The sequence below is a fragment of the Bos javanicus genome, chromosome 8 (genome assembly GCF_032452875.1).
Source record: "Bos javanicus breed banteng chromosome 8, ARS-OSU_banteng_1.0, whole genome shotgun sequence".
Taxonomy (NCBI): Eukaryota; Metazoa; Chordata; class Mammalia; order Artiodactyla; family Bovidae; genus Bos; species Bos javanicus.
In genome coordinates, this window is record NC_083875.1 from 65,847,156 (window position 1) to 65,870,254 (window position 23,099).

Consider the following 23,099-nt stretch of genomic DNA (forward strand, 5'->3'; position numbering starts at 1 on the left):
TAGACACGAATGCATATTTCTTTTTAAAAAATATTTATTTGACTGCATTGCATCTTAGTTGAAGCATGCAGGACCTTTAATTGCAGCATGGTAACTCTTAGTTGTGGCATGTGGGATCTAGTTCCCTGCCCAGGCATCAAACCCAGGAAGCTGGGGCAGTGAGTTTAGGACCATGGGAGTGGGTGAGGGGACATGGGGGCGGGTGAGGGATCATTGGGGTGGGTGAGGGGACATGGGGGTGGTGAGGGGACATGGGGGTGGGTGAGGGACCATGGGAGTGGGTGAGGAAGATTCTGGGAGTCTACTCTAGGTGTGAGGACTGCCAGTCTGGACCTCAGCTCGCAGCCTGACAAGGCCCTCCTCGTTCTGTCTCCAGCTCAGTCTCCTAGATCCCCCCATATTCAAGAGCCGTCTGTGCTGCAGGCTGGAACTCCCTTCTTCATGGCCTGGGTCATATACTCCAGTTCAACTCAATTGTCCTGGACTCTGGGAACTTCCCTCTACCTCCACCGGGAGGAGCTCCTCCCTCCTCCAAACCCCGCGAGTGATGCTTCACTACTTTGAGAAAGATCCTTACTCCCCTGCACTACAGACACCTGACAATATGTCTTACTTCCTATTAGGGGCTGAATTGTGTACCCCAAATTCTTACATTGAGTCCTAACCTCCAGCACCTCAGAATGTGACTTTCTTCTGGCTGCGCAGTCCAGCAAGTGGGATCTTGGCTCTCCACCCAGGGACTGAACGCATGCCCCCTGCAGCAGAAGCCTGAAGTCTTAACCACTGGACGACCAGGGGTCCCCAGAATGTGACTTTATTTGGAGTAGAGCTTTTGAAGAGATAATTGAGTTAAAGTCACTAGGTTGGGTCCTAATCCAGTATGACTGGTGCCCTTCTAAGAAGGGGAAATGTGGACCCAGACACACAGAGGGAAGGCAGTGTGAGGACGCAGGGCGAAGACGGCGTCTACAAGCCAAGGCGAGAGGCCTCAGGCTCTGGAGCTCTGGAACGTGCGATGAGAAACTCCTGTTGTCTAGGCCACATTGCCTGTGATACTTGTTATGGCAACTGGAGCTGACTGATATACTTCCTCCCAAGTCTGTGCACTCCCACAGCAGGAGTGGTGTCTACAAGAGAAGACTCCCTTCTCTCTCCCCAGCTGGACTCCTTCAGAGTCCCCACCCCTGCCTCCTCCTGCTGTAATGTCCCTGCCGGTTCTTGTTTGCTTGTCCGGGGAATCAGCCGACAGACCTCAAGAGAAGGGGTGAGTGCTGAGGATCAGGAGGAGCAATAGGGCCCCAAGACAGAATCAGGATGAGTCTTTCATTTGTTTTTATTTGTTTTTTCAAGCTTGGATTGTGGGGGTTGCAGCTGGTGGACAGGAAAGCCAAGAAGGGACCACTGAGAGCTGATGGGGCTGGGGGAGTGGGGTGGGGGGAAGGTTCCAGTGAGGAGGCTGGAGCCTGAGGCACAGAGCAGGAGCTGAGGGGCTTGGCGGATCACCACGTGGCTTGCCTCAGGGAACCAAGCAGGAACAGCAGCAGGGGCCAGGTCTGTGGAGGCACAAAGGCTGTGCCCAGCACGGACGAGGCGGCAGCCCGCAGAGACTGGTGTGGAAACTGGGTCTGTGGAGGAGTGGACGTGGGCTCAGGGAGTGGTGTAAGAGCAGACGTGGGCTCAGGGTTGGGTGTGAGTCTCTGGATCTCTTCAATCCAGTCGGTGAAGTAGGTGACATTGGTGAAGATGCTGGGGTAGATGGGGTGTCGGCAGTCAAAACCCCAGCTGGCCAGGCCCATCAGAACCCAGGAACTGGTGAAGTCACAGACGAGGGGGCCCCCGGAATCGCCCTAGGAAAGAAATGGGAGTTCAGGTGGGTGACTGAGCCAGTTCTGAGAAGACCAGGTAGCAGGGTGGCGCTTATGAGTCTCTGCTCTCCAGCCTTGTTCTGTGAAATTCCAAACACCAACTTCCCACTGCGGATCAGCCCAATTAAGCCATGCAGGCAGGCACTGGAATCATCCTTCAGGAAGTCCTGATTGACCCTCGAAACAATCAGAGATCCATATCCATCAATCTATGGATCCTATGCCCAGGGAGGGTGTGGTGGCCTGGGACAAAGCACTGTCCAAGGCCGAGAAGGGACAGACAGCTGCAGGATCTGAGCTCAAGAGGGCTGGTCTGAGAGTGGAACCTAGCCAGCTGAAGCTGCTGCAGACCTGGATCTTGCAAACTCTGAGCTGCAGCAGCACATCCCCACCCAGGTCCACCTCCTTTTTCACTTATAGTCAGTCCTTTAGTTTTCTCTCAAATTCTTGGTTGAATTTCTTCAGAAAGTGCCCTTTCCCAGGCCTGGAGGAGGCAGCCTGTATTGGTCAGGGAGCAATGAATGCTGCTAGGGTCCCCTGAAAGCTGCTAGGAGTTACTGGAGTCTTGAAATGCTGTTCAGGGAAGGACCACCTGGGTGGAAATCTCTCACTTCATCACCCAAAGGGAACATGTTATCCTTGGAGGCAGGGGGAGAGGAGCAGGATAGCTGTGCTTGCTGCCTTCCACACACTTGTCTAACACGCATGTCCAGCATCCAGGGCAGCTTCTGCACTCGGGCACAGGGGTGAAATGTCAAGGTGCCTTTTTCGTGGAGTTACTGTAAATAAGGCAACCAGCCTGCCACTGTCAGATGTGACATGTGGAAACAACGCATGGAAGGGACAGGACAGGAAGGGAAGGGCATTTCATAGGGTGGAAGCATGGAGCTTTCCTGAGCTGAGATTCCAAACAGGACAACCCAACTTTCTGATGCTGGAGCAGAGGGAGCAGTGAGTGCAGACGAGGAGAGGAGGGATGGCCAGGTGGGTGGGAGGAAGAGCAATGGCAAGTGGGAAGCGAGGGGGTAGACGGGACTCAGATTCCCAGGGCCTTATGGTGGGGGTTGGAGTTGACACCCATGGAGAACTGAGCCTATCTCAGGGAGGCTGTGCAGAGGAGAGGAAAAGGCTAAGCATGGAGCCCCGGGGTCTCCAGCATTTAGAGGTGGGAGGGGAGGGGACCAGGTGCAGAGTGGAGTAGCTGTCTGGTCCTGGTGCCCAGGAAACAGCAGTGAGATTTGCTCAAGTGTCGAGTGAGAGGAGGATTTGGGGCTACCGGTGTCTCTGGCAAGACAGGTTCCTGGGGACGTTGGCCATGAGGCTCTGGTGGTACTTGAACACTCCTGGGCAGAGTGGGTTAGATTCAGGGCTGTTAGGAGGAGTGTCTGGGGGAAAGGAGGCAGAGAAACTGGGCAGTAGCGGGGAGGAGAGTGCCACTGCACGTTTATACGAGAGCTGTGAAAGCGGAGACAAGACATGGAACAAGGGTGCGTCTGGACACCCAGAGCTCCAGGAGGGACTGGGTACAATGGGCCAGGAGGCTCAGGAGAGATGCAACATGCCCGCTGGACTGGGAAGATGAATGGCACCTAGTCCCATTGAATGCTTCGATGTTCTCAGTGAAATAGGAAGCAAGCTCTCCAGCTGAGAGGGAAGGGTGGGGGAAGTGGTGACTTGAAGGAAAGAGAAGGGTACATGGTGTGGCTAGGCAAAAGTAACCGTCAATGATGGCCATCCTCATCACCAGAACCTGGGGCTATGTTACCTTACATGGCAAAAGGGACTCAGCATCTGTGATGGAGTTGAGGATCAGGAAATAGGAAGATTATCCTAGCTGATCTGGTTGGACCCAACATAAACACAAAGGTACTCATGAGGAAAGAGGGAAGCAGGAGGTCAGAGTCAGAGGAGGAGATGTGATGACAGGAGCAGAGGGAGGAGCAATGTGATTTGGTGACGTAGGAAGGGGCCACGAACTGAGGATTGCTGGGGACCTCTAAAAAGATAGAAAAAGCAAGAAAACATTTTCTCCTAGAGCCTCCAGAAGGGAGCAGCCAGGCCAACACCTTGACTTTAGACTCTGACGTCCAGAAATGTAAGATAGTACATCCTGTTGTCTGAGCCACCAATTTAAGGTGATGTCACCAGAGCACCAAGAAAGTCACACCAGGGGCTTCTTGGACATTGGGAATGTGCCGTTATCAACTCAGTTCTTCCCTTTTGGGGTCCCCACCTGGGGTGCCCTTGGCCCTCCCCACAGTGTACCCACCCTGAGCTGTTCAAGGCCAGGGGAAGGCCTGGTCCCTGTCTACCACAGGCCTCCAGGATTCGTGCAGATAAGCCTCATGGTTGCTGATATTATGGTGGAATCTGGGCCAGTCTTCAGGAGATGGGAAGGGCTCCAAAAGCCTCCTGCCCCCTGGGGAGCTCTCAGCACTAGTGGGAAGCCCCAACACTAGTGTATCCCATGGAACGTGAGCTGTGGTTTGCACTATTGAAGAGACAGAGCAAACCAAGGCTGTGTGTGTGTGTGTGTCTGTGTGTGTGTGTGTTGTGTATTGTGTGTATATGTGTTGGATGGGCCAGGGCAGTGAATTCTACCTTGGGCAAGAGGACAGGTCTAAGACAGGCCCAGATGAACAGGTACAATCCTGGTAGAAGGAGACAGACCAGGCCTGGAGATTGAAAGCCAAGACTTGCTAAGTACCTATTGAATGTCAGGCACAGTATTAAACTTTCTATAGGGATCTTATTAAGAGGAGGCTGTTAGCAACCCCATTTCATGGGTGAGGAAACTTAGCTAAGGTCACAATCCCAGTAAATGACAGATTGAATACTGAAACCATGGCTCTCCTGCCCCACAGTCTGAGCACTGAATGCCTCTGTGGCCTGTCTGTCCTCAGACCTGTTTCCGGGTGCCCTCTGCAGGGGGAAGGGTACTTCCAGGGAGAGAAGAGGGTCCTGGGTTTCAGGGTGGGGGCTGGAGCAGGCGATGTGGCAGCAGACGAGTCTAGATGGAATGTCTCAGGTAGGCTGTGGTGACTGAAAGGCTAAGAGAGGGAGGAGGGGGGTCATCTAAAGCCTTGGCTCTGGGGGGTCCATCTCAGTGCTGTTCACAGTCTAGGAAGAAACGAGAGGAGGAGTGGGCTCAAGGGGCACTATGGATGTCAGCAGGCAAGGAGACAAAGCTGAGCTCCGTGGGCATGACCTCTGCAGGCTGGAAGGGAGGTCTAGGGTGACAGCAGATGGGGCCTTGGGGGACTGAGCCCTGTGTTTCACCTTCAGGGGCAGCTGACTCTGTAAGAAGGACAGGCCAGGCCAGACAGTTCACACCACTGGCTGTGGACTGGGAACCAAGAAACCTGGGTCTGCCTCCTACAAGGAGGGCAAGGGGCCAAGCTTCTCCTCTCTGGCTCAGCAGCCCACTGGGCCGCCATGAAAACAGCTGTCTGGGAGGCCATCCTGTGGGCCAGGTGCATCTCATCCCTCCTATGTGCATTTCCTGGCATGCCAAAGCGTATCACCACAGACTGGCTAACTCTGAAACAACAGAAATTGATCTCACAGTTCTAGAAGTCAGAAGTCTGAAACCAACTATTTGTGTCTCTCTCTCTTTCTATGAGAAAACCGTCATTGGATTTAGAGCCTGCTCTAAATTCAGCAAGGTCTCATCTTGAGATTCTTAACAATCGTATCTGCAAAGACCTATTTCCAAATAAGGTCAGATTCTGAGATTTAGAAGACACAAATTTAGGAGACACTGTCCAACCCACTAGACCATCCTTGCAACAATCCCATGACGGAGGCCCCAAAACCCTACACTATGAGTGAGGACACAGGCTCGAAGGTGGAAAACCCACCCGAGGTCACACGGTAGTGCAGGGTCTCTAACTCCAGAACCCTAACACTTCCCTCCACTCCACGACACCATCTATGGAAGAATCAGCACATGATGCCAGCTTGGGAGCCTGGGCCCTGAGGATGATGTGCTGGAGGTCAGGTTACGCTTGGAATCAGAACACAGGGGCCCAAGTTGTGGTGCCTTATTTTAGGGTAGCCACTTTCCCTCTCCAGGCTTGTTTTCTCAGCTACAAAAAGGCACCACAGAGAGTGGGAAAAAAGCTTCACAGTGAAATATCCAATAGTGGGACTTCCTTGGTGGTCCAGCGGTTACGAATCTGCCTTCCAATGCAGAGGACACAGGTTCAATCCCTGGTCAGAGAACTAAGATCCCACTTGCCACGAGGCGACTAAGTCCACATACTGCAACTGTCGAGCCCATGCACTCTGCAGCTCGCATGCTAAACTAAATGCAATGAAAAGCCTGCCTGTCACAACTAACACCCAGCCAACACAGCCAAGACAAAACAGACAAACAAAGCAAAACCAAAAACCCCAGAAAACAAATATCCAGCAGTAGACTGATATCTGGAATACATAAAATACACAAAGAGCCCCTAAAGGAAGAGACAGACAAACCAACAGAAAATGAGAGGGGAGAAAAACCCTGAAAGGAAATGTTACAGAAAAATATGTCCAAAGATAATAAATATGGGAAAGTACATTTAATTCGTCACTGGAAAAGTAAAAACCACAATAAGTTATTAAAATAAGAAAAGATGGAAAGTGCTAAGTACTGGTGAGAATATGAACTCTCATTCACTGCTTGAATGAATGGAAATGGTGACCCACTTTGGAGAAGTTTGGTAATATCTGCCAAAGTTTAATATACACGTACCTTTTAATCCAATAATTCTACTCAAGGGTTTCTGTGAAATAGAAGATAAAACATTTGGAAGTGAAATGAAATGAAAAGTTTGGAAAGTACTAAAATGCACATGAAAGTGTAACTGATCATAGGATTCAATGCACACAGGAGAGTCCTGTAGAGCAAGGAGACTGAACACACTACAACTCCAGGTAACAGTGTGGGTGAATCTCACAAATACAATGTTAGGACAAGAAAGATTGACAACTGGAAATAAATTCTATTTACAGAACATTCAGAATCTAATCTAAGGTATTAAAGGTGAAGATGGTGGTTTCTGACAGGAAGGAGGTGTGAGTAGGGCCTTTGGGGTATTGATCACTTGTTGCTTCACTATGTGAAAATTTATCCAACTTATGAAAAGAGCATGGATATATTCTTTTGTATGTATGTTACACTTGAATAAAAACTTTAATGTATGCCTCAAGAACAGATGCTGTAGATGCCCTCATGTGCAAGGGAGTTAGGAAGGGGAGTGGCCTGGGGGACACTGCCAAGGGATGGAGCCCAGGAAGGCGCATGGAGGAGGAAACGGGAAGTCCCAGGGCCTCCACAAAGAGAGCAGAGGCAGCACAGCCCCTCCCCAGAGAAACCGAGGCCCTGAGAACAGGCGAGGGAAGAACAGAAAGGGTCTTACTCACTAGGCAGATGGACGTTCCTGTGGAGAAGTCCCCAGCACACAGCATGTCCTCCTGCACAGAGAAGTTCTTGCCTTTCGCAAGTCCATATAACATATTACAGAAGATGTTCTCAATGAAGCTCACCTTACCCTCCTGGAGATGGAAGGGTTCGAGCAGAGGTGCTGCGAGGATAAGGAGGAAATCAGGGAAGGATGCTGTAGCCGAGCTACAGAGCTCTGCCTTACCAGTCAGCACTGCCCCTCAACATGGGGTTTTCTCTGCACAGCTGAGCTTTCATCCTTGTTTCAGTCTTGTACCTATGCCCAATAAGCCCTCCTGTGTTTCTCAAACGTTTCCAAACTCATCCTATTCACTCCATCCCTTTCATAGCAACAAACTACACTCCTCCTATTCCACAAAGGAAAAAGGCAAATCCCTCCAACACATGCCACTCAGTGGTGCTTAGCAACCATTCACCAACCTATCTACCCTTTCACAAACCATCCCATCCACTCACCTTTTGTCTATCATTAACCTTGCTTTCCATCCACTTGTCCCTCCATCCATCTACCTATCTTTCCTCATGTCCCATTCATCCACTCATCCTTCCATAAATTTGCCCATACACTCATCTTTTGACACATCTCTCCATTCTCGCCTCCAGCAATAGACCACTCATTGCATCTCTCTCCACCACCCTTTCACCCACCCGCCCAACCATCTTCCCTTCCACCCACTCATACTCCCACCTTCTCCCATCCATTCTCTCATCCAATCACTGATTTATTCATAACTCAATTACTCATTTATTCCTCTATCCTTGGGCTAAGTATCTTTTAACTAATGATACAGGGGAACATTTTAGTTGGGGCAGACAGCGTAAATGAAGTAAATAAGTAGCATTACTTTAGATCTAAAAAGTGGTATAAAGTAAACAAAACAGGAAGATGTGCCATTAGGGGTTGCCTGTTTTAGCTCACGCGATCAAGTAAAACTCCTCAGAGGAGCAGCTGAGTTGCATACGTAAAGAAACGAGTCATGACAAGGTTAGTCGGGAGAGTAAATGCGTCCAGGGAGACAGCCAAGGTGCAGACCTGAGGTGGGAATGGCCTTGGAATCATCAAGGCAGGAAGGAGGCCTGCTGGCTGGGGTGGGGTGGGTGAGGGATGCAGTGGGAGATGAGAGAGAGGAGGGGGCCTGAGAGCCAAGGCAGGGAGTTGCGACCTTATTTTAAGTAGAAATGAGAAGGCGCTGGGGGTGATGAGCAGGGAACTGGCGTGACTCCTGCTCTAAAGCAAATACTCAGACAGCTACATGGAGAGTAACAGAGCACACAGGGTGGGAGCTGAGACCAGTCTGGAGGTCAGGGAAGAAGGACCCGGGGGCAGCAGTGGGATACCTACCAGGTGCCAGGCCCTGCCAGGGGCACGGACTGGGATATTGAAAGACAGGGTTCCTGTCCTCAGGAGGAACCAGTCTGTGTGTGTGTGGGTGTGTGCGTGTGAAGTGTGAAGTCTGGTGTACGAGTGTTGTGTGTGTGTGGTGTGAGAATTCTGGGACCTAGTTGTTTGTCCTGTGATTATTGAGTGTTAACCGACACATTAATAGGCAAGGACCAGGGATGCTGGAACATCCCACCCAATGAAGCAGCATCTGTTCAAAATGTCTGTAGCACCTCTGTAGAGAAACACCATACCAAATTATGACCCTACAAATAATTACAAATAAATATTCTTTCCCTCCATAATTTGGCATCATAAGCATTTCACCAAGTTGTAAACACTCCTTTCTTTAGTGAAGACTCTTGCTCATAAGTTTTGGTCTACTTTTCTCCTCTTTCAATCTTAAAAAATACAATTTTTTTCCTGTTACTCAGTTTGCCTAACAAGTCTACAAATTAGATTGATGACCTGAGCCGGGAGAAAACCAAAGTGAGGTCTGGAGAGTGAAACCCTCTAAAGTCGTAATCATTCTAAATTGATCAGGCAGACTCAGAGGTCAGAGGTCATATTTGAGTTTTCTTTCCACTTTTCCCAAGCACTTCCTATGGCACTAGGAAATCAGAGAGTTTATCAGTGACCTGGAAGGAGTCATGCCTCAACATGACCTTTGAGTTAGATCAAGTCATCTCAGATCTATGGTTGATTTAAACCTTGGAATCAAGAACCAGAAAGACTTCAAGAACTCAGATTCTTGATTCCAAAGTCAAAGATTCCCAGACTTCAGAGCTTTACACTTAGGGAACACCAAAGCTTCAGAATCACACACTTTCAGAACTAGAACTAGAATGGTCCAGTCCTCTGGAAATGAAGCATAGTGAGCCAAGGGGACCTTTGCCTGGGGACCCCTCAGGTGGAGACACACCTCCCTTCTTTGCTCCTCTGTCCTTCTCCCCCTCCTCCTCCCCTTCCTCCTCCTCCCCATTCTCATCCCCCCCTCCAACTCCCCACACCCTCTCACTTTCCTCGTTGAGCATCCCCCAGCCAGTTATCCAGCAGGATGAGTTACTGGGGAGCTTCATGCCAGGGACCGGGAGGCAGGCAGGGATGATGTAGGAGGTGAAGTTCACAGGAAAGAGCAGCTGCAACATGGCGATGTCACTCCCAAAGGGATGTAACTTCTCGAAGTCTGGGTGTGTGATAATCCGGCTCACGGATACCTCCCGGGTCTGAGGGGTGTGCTGGTACAGCTGGATGCTTCCTAACAGAACCTGGTAATTCTCCGGGGCTTTGGATTTCCTGGAGAAGGAAAGGCGCACTGCCGCCATCATCTCCAAGTGGGGACAAGCTCTTTCCCTGCATCCTCATCTAACTGCTACACGCCTCTGGACCCCTCCACCCCACATGACACCAGACAGCCTTTGTCTCCCCATTTCTAATGTTCAGGAGGCCTTCTTTCTTGAGGCTAATTGATACCCTACTTACAGTTTCAGACATATGGCTGGCTTCTCCATCACACACTAGAATGGCAGAAGCACTGTATCCTTGTTCTGGAAAGGTCCTCTGTGGGGTCATCAAATGAAGGCCTTCTGATTGTACACAGCAGGCATTCTGGCTCAGTCCCAGATCTAACTTCACCCTTCCAGAGACTCCATACAACTCATCTCTGGCCCCACACTCTTGTTAACCATCCCCTTTCTTTAAACACATCCATGCCCAAGGGCTGCTTCTCCACTTAGTTTCAAGGACAAAAGATTTGTTAAATAAATGAGCAAATGGGTGCAGGAAATGGAACCTTGCCTTGTTCCCCCAACACAGGTGCTGAATCTTCCCCCCTCCCTCACTGTCTTCACAGCTCATCTGCTTGGAGACCCTCTCTCATGTTCCCCTCACCCAACCCTTCCCCTCCAGCAAGGCCTCCCTCTCCACACACCTTCTCCCAAACCACGACCCCATCTGGTCTGCCCTTATCATCCATGCTGGGCTTTCTCTTCTGACAGGATGGAGACATGGTGAGGTGGGATTTGCCACCCCTGATGCCACCGAGGGGCTTGCACAGAGCATGGCACAGAGTGGGTGCCGATAGACTCTGAGCCCTCAAAGCTCCAGTGCCCGGACCTGGGCTTGATGCCTGAACTCCATGGTGACCCCCCTCATCTGTTCAGAAGCCTGGCACTAAGCCAGCCCCATATGGCTAGGTGAATTAGACTCCTGAGCAGCCCTGTCACTCTCCCAGGGAGCCCACCTCCCCCTCATGCAGCCTGGCACCACGGCTCCCCACATGCACGCCAGTGACCATGACTCCTCCTGGGCACATAGTTTAGCAGGAGTAATAAGAATCACCCAGCTGCTGGTCACACACGCGGTCCCAGGCCTCCATCTAGAGTATGACACCTGGAAATAAGGGGACACTGAGAAGGAGCTGTGGTCTGAGATGGGTCCGCACCACATGGCAGCGAGGACTGACACTGCCGCTCTCCTGACGCACACCTGTGTTGGGGAACGGACACAGGGGCTGAGGGCAGAGCATGAGGAGGATCTGGGCAGGTGAGTGGGGAGGACAGTCCAGGTGGAGGGTCCACAGGCCAAAGGCAGGAACGACATGCCTCTGAAGGCCACAGACTAGCCCAGAGGAGCTAATGTGGGACACCATCCCCCTTTTTTCTTCTTCCCCTGCATCCCCGTCCCTGCCAGAAGCCTGTGCTGGCATCCTAGGAAGGAGACTCACTTGAGAAAGCAGTGGGCGGTGGAAAGAAGCCAGCTGGAGTTAATGAGGACAGCTCCACAGATGTGCGAGCCCTGGAACCGCAGGCTGGCCTGCCACGGCCACTGGCCAGCCTCCACGTCCCGGCCGCCATAGATCCTCCCCATCACCTTGGGTTTCCCACACACTGTGGAGACTCTGCTGCCACCTACAATAGAGACACTGTTGGTGCCCCAAATGTCACAACCAGGAAGACCTGCCTGCTTCACAGACAGGAAAACCAGGGCCAGGCATCCAGCAGCCTAACCAAAAGGCCAGGCGTCTAGTGGTGTGGCCAGAATGACAGGACTCTGCCTTCACTGGCTGACACTGAGGCCTGGAGAGCAGAGCACAACACATCAAGCCCAGTGGGGATGAGGACCCAGGGGTCTGGTGGGGTGGGGCAAGGAGGGACCAGCTCCCAGGAACATCTCCAGGCAGATGGACATCCTTGAGCAAGGCTGCCAAGTGCTGGGCAAGACACACACCTCATTTCCCTCACCTAGCACGCCTCAATGCCTTGTCTTGTACATCAAAGAACTAAAGGTCTCAGAAGTTGCCAACATTGTTTACTCAAGATCATGGCTTCTAAGGGCCTGTGCTCCCTCCACTCTACCCCATGTCTTAGGGAGGCAGATTTGCAGGCAGAAGTCTGTGGTGTGTGATCTGGGGCAAGTCACTCCCCTCTCTGACTCTGCAGGAGTCTCCATTTCTAAAGGAAGAAGGAGTGGGCTCATGAGGACAGCCCTGGTTCTAGGACTCATATCCGGGATGGCAGGAGTGTGCCCAGGCCCCCTGAGACCGGGCATCCTGGTCTAGGGCCTGGGCTCCCAGGGCCTCAGTGAGGGGAATGACACCCCTGCTCCCTGGACTCAGGCCCATTCACCCAGTAGTCCTAGAACTTACCTCCACCCGCCTCCAACCTCCAGGCCAGACCCTGCTAGTCCCCTCTCCCACACCCCACAAAGGGATTGGGTCTCTTCCCACCCAGAGGCCTCACAGTGGAGGGCCTGACCCACCTGTGTGGAGGGGATCTTGGCTGTCTGGTTGGAGGGAAGGGCTGAGAAACGATGAGACTTAGTGACTCACCAGGCCCTGGTCACAGCCGGCCGCCCTCAGGCCCTGTAGGCTAGGGGATCTTGGCCCGAATGGAGGCCCCAACGCACCTGTAGCTCCCGGAGCCAACCGCTGTGCTTGCCAAGTCGGAGCGCCGCCCCTCAACGCTCCCCCATCGCCTGCAGTCCGGCCGGGGGCGGCCGTGGCTGGGGACCCTCGCAGCTCCAGGGCGGCCACGTTCAGCATCAGCAGCCAGAGAAGAGCCTCGGACTGGCCTAGGCCTTGGGGGATCCCCGCCTCCCCGCCCATTGCCAGGGTTACTGACCCCAGCCTGACCCCACCCTGCTCTGGCCCCGCCCCAAGCCCCAAGCCCACCCCGATCTTCTTAATAACTTTATAAACAACTCTACTTTAATATAATTTTTAAACCATGAAGTTCATTTATACAAAGGATAAGTCAATGATTTTCAGTAAATGTTTTAAAAATTTATTGATTTATACTTAAATAAACCTTTTGTTTTAGAATAGTTTTAGATGTGTGGAAAAACTGGAATGATAATGCAAAGAGTTCAAATATTCCTCCTCACCTGTTTCCCCTAATGATAAGATCTTTGTATTATTCTGGCACATTTGTCACAAGTAGTGAGCTAATATTGATACATTAATATTAACCTAAGTCCATTCTTTTTTTCTTTTTTTTTTCTCAATCTTTTAAGTTTAAGGTACATAGCATAGTGATTTGGAGAAGGAAATGGCAACCCACTCCAGGATTCTTGCTTGGAGAATCCCAGGGACAGAGAAGCCTGGTGGCCTGCCGTCAATGGGGTCGCACAGAGTCGGACATGACTGAAGTGACTTAGCAGCAGCAGCATAGTGATTTGCCTTATATGCATCATGAAATGGTCATCGCGATAAATTTAGTGAACCCACATAGGTACAGAATTAAAAAAATAGGAAAAAAAAATGTGTTTCCCAGTGATGAGAACTCAGGATTTACTCTAACAAGTTTCCTGTATAATATAGAGCAGTGTTAATTTTATTTATCATGTTGTATATTACATTCCTAGTACTTATCTTATAACTGGAAGTTTGTTTCTTTGACTATAGCTATCTAATTCATATTTCCCCATTCCTGGCTTATTGTAACCACAAATTCGATATCTCTTTTTCTGTGAATTTGTTTTTGAAGTATAATTGACCTACAATGCTGTTAGTTGCTATTACACAGCATAGTGATTGGATATTTCTGCACATTTCAAAATAATAGGAATAGTTATGTCACCATACAAAGACATTACATAGTTATTCACTATATTCTCCACAGTGTTATTTCTTACCCATTTCATACTCATTTATTTGGCAATTAGAACTTAAAAAAATATATATTCATTTATTTATTTATTTTGGCTCCATTGGGTCTTTGCTGCTCCACGCAGGATTTGTCGAGTTGTAGAGAGCAGGGAGTAGGTACTCTTGGTTGTGGTGTGCAGGCTTCTCATTGCTGCGGCTTCTCTTGTGGAGCACATTTTCTAGGGCGTGGAGGCTTCAGTAATTGAGGTGCACTGGCTTAGTTGCCCCATAGCACGTGTTGTCTTCCTGGATCAGGAATCGAACACATGTCCCCTGCGTTGGCAGGCGGATTCTTAATCACTGGACCACCACGGAACTCTTGCCACGGGAACTTTGTGCCTCAATCTCCCTCAGCTTTTGCTTTCTTCCCCCCAATCCTCTCCCCTCTGGTAACCACCTGTTTGTTCTCTTTGTCTGTAACTCTGTTTATGTTTTGTTATGTTCATTTATCTTTTAGACTCCAAAAGAAGTGTAATCATACAATACTTGTCTTTGTCTGACTTATATCACTCAGCATGATAGTTTCTGGGCTTCTCAGGTGATGCTAGTGGTAAAGAACCACCTGCCAATGCAGGAGACATAAAATAAGCAAGTTCTAACTCTGGGTAAGGGTGATCCCCTGGAGGAGGGCATGGCGATTCCCCCCAGCTGCCCCAGCACAGTATTCTTGCCTTGAGAATCCCATGGACAGAGGAGGCTGGTGTGCTTCAGTGCTCAGCTTTCCTTATAGTCCAACTCTCACATCCACACATGACTACTGGAAAAACCATAGCTTTGACTAGACAGACTTCTGTTGACAAAGCGATGTGTCTGCTTTTTAATGTGCCGTCTAGGTTGGTCGTAGCTTTTCTTCCAAAGAGCAAGTGACTTTTAATTTCCTGGCTGCAGTCACCATCTGCAGTGATTTTTGAGCCCCAGGTAAATAAAGTTTCTCACTGTTTCCATTGTTTCCCCATCTATTTGCCATGAAGTATTGGAGAAGGCAATGGCAACCCACTCCAGTGTTCTTGCCTGGAGAATCCCAGGGACGGCGGAGCCTGGTAGGCTGCCATCTATGGGGTCGCACAGCGTCGGACATGACTGAAATGATTTAGCAGCAGCAGCAGCAGCAATGGGACCAGATGCCATGGTTTTAGTTTTCTGAACATTGAATTTTAGCCACCTCTTTCACTCTCCTCTTTCACTTTGATCTAGACGCTCTTTAGTTCTTCGCTTTCTGCCATAAGGGTGGTGTCATCTGCATATCTGAGGTTGTTATTTCTCCTGGCAATCTTGATTCTGGCTTGTGCTTCATCCAGCCCGGCATTTTACATGATGTACTTTGCATATAAGTTAAATAAGCAATATGTGTGAATGGACCCTCATCTTTCTGAATCATTGCATTGTTCCTATCAGGTGGGTCAAAGAATTCTCATCAGTGTTGGGGATTCTCAACAGAAATCGTGCGTATGGATAGAGGGATGTCTGCACCTTAGGCTGGTGGGCACTCCTTCACCATTTGTGTGGTCCTAGCATTTGGGCCCCTAGAAGGGTTGGTCTGGTGGACAGATGACATGCAGAAGAGAACCTTCAGAGGTGTGTTGTTGGTGTAGCAGGCAGCAGTCAAAAGTCATGGTGCTTCCTGGATAAGAGGTCAGATAACCAAGTGCTCTCTCAGGAAAAGGCCCTGAGAGTCAGTTGGACAGCTCCAGGTGTTGCTGGCTATTCTGTGGCACAGCTGATGGGCAAGGACAGCTCCACATTGGGTCCAGGTGGTGAAAGTCTCCACATCTTGTGTCCCTGAACCCAACTTCCCCAGGAGCCGTGGGGACTATTGAGTATCAATGTGGTCAGCTGTATCACTAGGTCTCAACCAACCTGTGTGTGTATGCTCAGTCGTGTCTGACTCTTTGCGACCTCATGGACTGCAGCCCGCCAGGCCCCTCTGTCCATGGGATTTCCCAGGCAAGAATACTGCAGCGTGTTTCCATTTCCTCCTTCAGGGGATCTTCCTCACCCAGGGGTCGAACTCAGGGATCCGGGGATCAAACTCAGGGATCCAGGGATCAATCCACACTGCAGGTGGATTTTTTCTTTTAAGGCACCAGGGAAGGCCTTCAACCAGTCTAGCTCCGTGGAAACCTAACTTCTCAGGGATACACAGGACCTCTGGGGATCAGTGAACTGACAAGGACGAAGGTGGGTGTTTTGCAGAAAGTTTTCATTTTCGTCTCAGGTTCAAAGAATTTGTTAACAAAATAAGTCACTAGTTATACACCAATAAATAATACAAATATTTATTAGAGAATTATCTAGCTTTCTTTCAATATACTAATGTTAGAAGAGAAATAGAAACAGCAGAGGATACATCACCAAATTGGGTTTTGACCAACATCCAGAATTAAACAGCACTGGGAAGTCCCCTGACACAGCATATCTGGAGTCCCATTTGGGAAAAGTTCCCAGGCAATGCATCTGCTTCATGAGTGAGACTTCAAATATTGCAGTTTGGGATTCCAGTTTATAATCCCAGGATGCACACTGATACCATCATCAGTCTGTGAGCAATTTCAGCTAGGTTTCAAGCTAATGCTATTTGTCTGTCATGTAAAACTTGGAATATTGTTAAGCCTGGGGCTTGGTTGGCCACTGTCCCTCTGGGGGCTCAACAATTTCAAGACTTGTCTCCTTTCTTGTCTATGGTTCTGCACGGCTTGCACTCACAATAGGCAATCAGGGCACCCAAGTCAGGGCTGTGTCTAAGCAAGTTAGAAGCAAGGTCAGAGGCCTGATCTGCTTTGTCTCTGAAGCCTAATCAAGACTATTTATTTAATTTCCCTAGTAGTGGGGAGGCTTGGTTCCTGAGAGAAAGCTTTAAGGACTGAGAATTGGAGAGCCTGGGGAGTCCCGCTCTGAGGAAATACAGCTCTGAAGTTCTCAAATCCTTTAGACATTTCTCTATTCTTTTCTGAAGGCTTAGGATTCTTCTAGCAGTGGAAGCTCATCTCAGTTTCATGTTTCTTTTATAGGATTAAGTGATCCATTTTTTAAAAAACTATTCAACAGGAATTTGGCAATAAGAAGCTCATGATCTGAGCCACAGTCAACTCCCGGTTTTGTTTTTGCTGACTGTATAGAGCTTCTCCATCTTTGGCTGCAAAGAATATAATCAATCTGATTTCAGTATTGACTATCTGGTGATGGCCATGTGTAGAGTCTTATTCAGATTTAAATTGAATAAACCAGGGAAAACCACTAGACAATTCAGGTATGACCTAAATCAAATCCCTTATGATTATACAGTGGACGTGAGAAATAGATTTAAGGGAATAGATCCTGATGAAGTATGGGTGGAGGTTTGTGACATTGTATAGGAGACAGGGATCAAGATCATCGAAAAGAAAAAGAAATGTAAAAAATCAAATGGCTATCTGAGGAGGCCTTACAAATAGCTGTGAAAAGAAGAGAAGCGAAAAGCAAAGGAGAAAAGGAAAGATATACCCATTTGAATGCAGAGTTCCAAAGAATAGCAAGGAGAGATAAGAAAGCCTTCCTCAGTGATCAGTGCAAAGAAATAGAGGAAAACAATAGAATGGGAAAGACCAGAGATCTCTTCAAGAAAATTAGAGATACCAAGGGAACATTTCATACAAAAATGGGCTCAATAAAGGACAGAAATGGTATGGACCTAACAGAAGCAGAAGATATTAGAAGAGGTGGCAAGAATAAACAGGAGAACTGTACAGAAAAGGTCTTCACGACCCAGATAATCATGATGGTATGATCAATCACCTAGAGCCAGACATCCTGGAATGTGAAGTCAAGTGGGCCTTAGGAAGCATCACTATGAACAAAGCTAGTGGAGGTGATGAAATTCCAGTTGAGCTATTTTAAGTCCTAAAGATGATGCTGTGAAAGTGCTGCACTCAATACGCCAGCAAATTTGGAAAACTCAGCAGTGGCCACAGGACTGGAAAAGGTCAGTTTTCATCCCAATCCCAAAGAAAGGCAATGCCAAAGAATGTTCAAACTACTGCACAATTGCACTCATCTCACATGCTAGCAAAGTAATGCTTAAAAGTCTCCAAGCCAGGCTTCAACAGCATGTGAACCGTGAACTTCCAGATGTTCAACTGGTTTTAGAAAAGGCAGAGGAACCAGAGATCAAATTGAAAACATCCATTGGATTATCAAAAAAGCAAGAGAGTTCCAGAAAAACATCTATTTCTGCTTATTGACTGTGTGGATCACCACAGACTGTGGAAAATTCTTAAAGAGATGGGAACACCAGACCACCTGACCACTTGAGAAACCTGTATGCAGGTCAGGAAGCAACAGTTCGAACTGGATATGGAACAACAGACTGGTTCCAAGTAGGAGAAGGAGTACGTCAAGGCTGTATATTGTCACCCTGCTTATTTAACTTATATGCAGAGTACATTATGTGAAATTCTGGGCTGGAATCAAGATTGCTGGGAGAAATATCAATAACCTCAGATATGCAGATGACACCACCCTTATGGCAGTAAGCGAAGAAGAACTAAAGTGATGAAAGTGAAAGAGGAGAGCAAAAAAGTTGGCTTAAATCTCAACATTCAGAAAACTAAGATTATGGCATCTGATCCCGTCACTTCATGGGAAATAGATGGGGAAACAGTGGAAACAGTGGCAGACTGCATTTTTTCGGGCTCCAAAGTCACTGCAGATGGTGACTGCAGCCATGGAATTAAAAGACGCTTGCTCCTTGGAAGAAAAGTTATGACCAACATAGACAAAATATTAAAAAGCAGAGACATTACTTTGCCAACAAAGGTCTGTCTAGTCAAGGCTATGGTTTTTCCAGTGGTCATGTATGGATGTGAGAATTGGACTATATAGGAAGCTGAATGCTGACTAATTGATGCTTTTGAACTGTGGTTTTGGAGAAGACTCTTGAGAGTCCCTTGGACTGCAAGGAGATCCAACCAGTCCATCCTAAAGGAAATCAGTCCTGAGTGTTCTTTGGAAGGATTGATGTTGTAGCTCAAACTCAAATACTTTGGCCATCTGATGCAAAGAACGGACTCATTTGAAAAGACCCTGATGCTGGGAGAGATTGAAGGCAGGAGGAGAAGGGGACAACAGATGATGAGATGGTTGGATGGCATCACTGACTCAATGGACATGAGTTTGAGTAAACTACTGGAGTTGGTAATGGTCAGGGAGGCCTGGCATGCTGCAGTTCATGGGCTCGCAAAGAGTCAGACACGACTGAGTGACTGAACTGAACTGAACTGTTTCAACAGGAAGCTGCAATGCCATCAGATGGAGCCATGTGATCAGTGTGGACACCAGCTGACCCCACAGCCACCTCCTGCCTCCCATGGATTCACCCAAGAATTTCTGAACCCTCTTAACGGTGAGTCTTCTGGCTTTTTCTCCCTTATTGTGAATCCTCCTGCTAACAAAACATACTGTGGAAAATTAAGAAAAGCAAACCTTAACTATAGTTGGAGTCTGGAAGGTCTGTAGAGGGAGCTCTCATGCCGTGTCATTCATCCTCAATTACCCAACAGGAAGAAATACACCTTGCATTCTCAGACAAGAAGTGCAGCCACATTACCACTCCAGCCTTAGGAGGAAGACTTCCCTTTTGGCCAGCAGCAAACCCAGCCAATAGAAAATTCTGCCGTTTAGCTAAAGAGAAGCCACTGTCACCTGAATGTTTACTTTCCTCCACTGAAGTTACACTTGTTCCCATGCTGATGACTTATTTCCTTGTCCTGCCCTCCTTGCCTTAAAAGCCTTCCATGATGTGTCACTCCTTGGAGTATCTCCCTGTCTTCCAAATGAAATGCTGCCTGGTTTCATGAATCATTTACTAGAGTCAATTTATTTTAAATTTGAAGTAAATCTTCAAATTTACTTAGCTAATTTTTCTTTCTTAATGTACTGGTGGCAGCGATGGGATCTCAAGGGAATTTCTGATGACATTTGGAGACAAGGAGAGACGACTGTGGTGCCCACACATCCTCTGAGTTCGCTGTCTTTCTTGCCATTCACGGAGGTTGTTAGTAAGCTCCTCTTGGTTTGAGCTCCATTCTCTTTGCATTTGTTCTCCTAATCTAATTGGCTTTCCTTTCAAGGCAGGTTGGCTTGGCTGGCAGATCATTCTGCCTAAGGCCAAACCCACCTATTAGATCAAATTTCCAGTGCACAGTAACATTTCTTGGTTGTTGCCAATCTATTTTTGAGTGGTAAACCCTAGCTCCTAATTTTGTTTGCTAGACCCCATGTTGGGAACTGCTGACAATGTAGTCTTTACTTCCCCATGTGTTTGGAATCAGTACCAGCCCCTAGATTCTGCACTCAGAACTGTTGGTGACCAGCTATACTTCATTTTGCATGGAATCAGTCTGTAGTCCTCATTTCTTGGGATTTCCTGTTTCTATGCTCTTCCTCAGTACAAGGTTCCCTGGGAATTGGTGGTTGTGTATGCCAGGCCTTATTTAGCCAGGTGGTCGTAGCATCTCTTGGGTAGTGCTGATATATTATGGCACAGGTTTGTTTGTCTTATTTTGGGATGACAAAAGCTAGCTAAGGAAATGGTAGCCATATCCTTATTGAGCATGCCACCTTCTGGCACACCAGCTTATTTTATATTTTATATGTAAGAGCTATAGACCTTGAGGCTGTAGATATCTAGAAAGATGACAAAATTTTACTAATATTGATCTAGAATTATAACAGTCATTGTTCAGAGTGTTCCAATTAGACAAGATTTTTCATTTAAGGAAAACTCTAGAGAGCATCAGATCCCAAATTGGACAAGGAGAATGAGATGGCCTTCTTTAATTGATATGAAAAAGCTTACAGAAAGTTTCAAGATTCCTAAATAAAGGTCTGCTTCTTTTAAGGACTCAGTACAAAAAGCTAATGAATGCATTGAAATGGGTGCATTACTCTATGTAGAATATTTAGCTAGTGAGAAGTTGCTATATGACACAGGGAGTTCTACCTCCTGCTCTTTGACAACCTAGAGAGGTGGGATGAGTTGGGGTGGGAGGGAGGTTAAAGAGGGAGTATATATCTGTATATACTTATGGCTGATTCACATTCTTAAACTGCAGAAGTCAACACAACATTGTAAATAAACCATTTATCCTTTAAATAAAAATGTTTACAAAAAATTAAAGAGACAAAGGTACCTTAAAAAAAAGACTACAGACAGATGCAACTAAAGACCTCAATCCTACTGCCCACCTACCACGTCTTTTTCCACCTGAGTACTCATGTTTTACTAATTCTCTCTCTGAAATACTTTCCTAATCTAAAGAGATATTTAAGCATTATCATTTAAGACAACTGTACGTGAGGTTTTAGGCAACCCCCCTCACTTGTTCTTTACTCCTTGGTCAGAACTGAACTGAGAGCTCTAGTCGAAGAATCCTTGAAACTTAAGGAGGAGCCCCAACATTTTTTGAAGAGCTAAGAGTCACTGTCAGGGCCTGTGACCCCAAAGTGCTAGATCTTTCTCAGCTTGCACACATGTTGGCAGAACCAGCGGAGGCCCCCAGATGGATGCAGGAAGCAAAACGGAAAACTCCTAGGATGATATTCAAGGGTTGGGAAGAATCCCCTGGGGGAGGGCATGACAACCTACTCCAGTATTCTTGCCTGGAGAATCCCCATGGACAGAGAAGCCTGGCAGGGCTACAGTCTACGGGGTCACAAAGAGTTGGACATGATTTGAGCAACCAAGCACAGCACAGCAACCTTAAAAGGCTTCCAAAATAACAACTGACTTTTTATAAGCCATTTCTAAAATCATCCCTGCTCAGACTGATTGAGCTATTATTTGATCATACAAACAAAAGAGGGAAGAGTCTGTGCCATTCTACAGCCAGTTTGGAAGCATTCTTTTTACAGCATTTGGGGTTCCATGTAATAAAAAGGACATTCAGCTAACTTTAGCTGCCCTGTTTGTAAATGGATTATCTTCTGAGATAGTTGTTGTTCAGTTACCAAGTCCTGTCTGATTCTCTGAGACTTCATGGACTGCAGCACGCCATGCTTCCCTGTCCTTCACTGTCTCCCTGAGCGTGCTCAAACTCATGTCCATTGAGTCAGTGTGCCATCCAACCATCTAATCCTCTGTAGCCCCCTTCTCCTCTTTCCCTCAGTCTTTCCCAGCATCAGGGTCTTTCCCTGTGAGTCAGATCTTTGCATTAGGTAGCCAAAGTATTGGAGCTTCAGCTTCAGCTTCAGCTTCAGCACCAGTTCTTCCAATGAACACCCGGGACTGACCTCCTTTGGGATGGACAGGCTGGCTCTCCTTGCAGTCCAAGGGACTCTCAAGAGTCTTCTCCAACACCACAGTTCAAAAGCATCAATTCTTTGGCATCAGCTTTCTCTATGATCCAACTCTCATCTATACATGACTAGTGGAAAAACCATAGATATTACTATAAGGACTTTTGTCAGCACAGTGATGTCTCTGCTTTGTAATACACTGTCTAGGTTTGTCATTGCTTTTCTTCCAAGGAGCAAGCAAGATATTGGATTTCTTCCAATATCTTTTGAGGCCATACTCATCATCTGCATTGATCTTGGAGCCCAAGAATTGAAATCTGAACCGTCTTCATTTTTACCCCCATTTATTTGCCATGAAGTGATAGGACTGGATGTCATGATCATTGTTTTTGAATGCTGAGTTGGAACCCACCTGTCTCCTTCAACTCTTTCACTTTCATCAAGAGGCTGTTTACTTTCTCTAACTTTCTGCCATTAAAGTAGATCTGCATATCTGAGGTTATTGATATTTCTCCTAGCAATCTTGATTCCAGCTTTTGAGTCATCCAGCCCAACATTTCATGTGATGTACTCTGCATATAAGTTAAAAAAGCAGGGTGACTGCATACAGCCTTGACACACTCCTTTCCCAATTTGGAACCAGTTTGTTGTTCCATGTCCATTTCTAACTGTTGCTTCTTGTCTTGCATACAGGTTTCTTGGGAGAGCCCTAAGGTGGTGTTTTATTCCCATCTCTTTAAGAATATTCCACAGTTTGTTGTGATCCACTCAGTCAAAGGCTTTAGCATAGTCAATGAAGCAGAAGTAGATGTTTTTCTGGAATTCTCTTGCTTTTTCTATGATGCCACAGTTATAGGCAATTTGATCTCTGGTTCCTCTGCCTTTCTAAACCCAGCTTGTACATCTGGAAGTTCTCAGTTCATGTACTGCTAAAGCCTAACTTGAAGAATTTTGAACATAATCCTGCTATCATGTGAATGAGTGCAA

General features: G+C 47.6%; 1 protein-coding gene across 1 annotated transcript; it reads right to left on the minus strand.

Moving 5' to 3' along the window:
- Positions 1-1,315: 1,315 nt before the first annotated feature.
- On the minus strand, positions 1,316-12,842 carry LOC133252834 (putative serine protease 47). Its single transcript, XM_061425805.1, has 5 exons — positions 12,602-12,842; positions 11,421-11,604; positions 9,714-9,991; positions 7,275-7,435; positions 1,316-1,847 (listed from the first exon to the last, which is right to left on the minus strand). Exons 1-5 carry the CDS (start codon positions 12,798-12,800, stop codon positions 1,500-1,502), a joined length of 1,170 nt encoding a protein of 389 aa, XP_061281789.1. The 5' UTR covers positions 12,801-12,842; the 3' UTR covers positions 1,316-1,499.
- Positions 12,843-23,099: the final 10,257 nt, after the last annotated feature.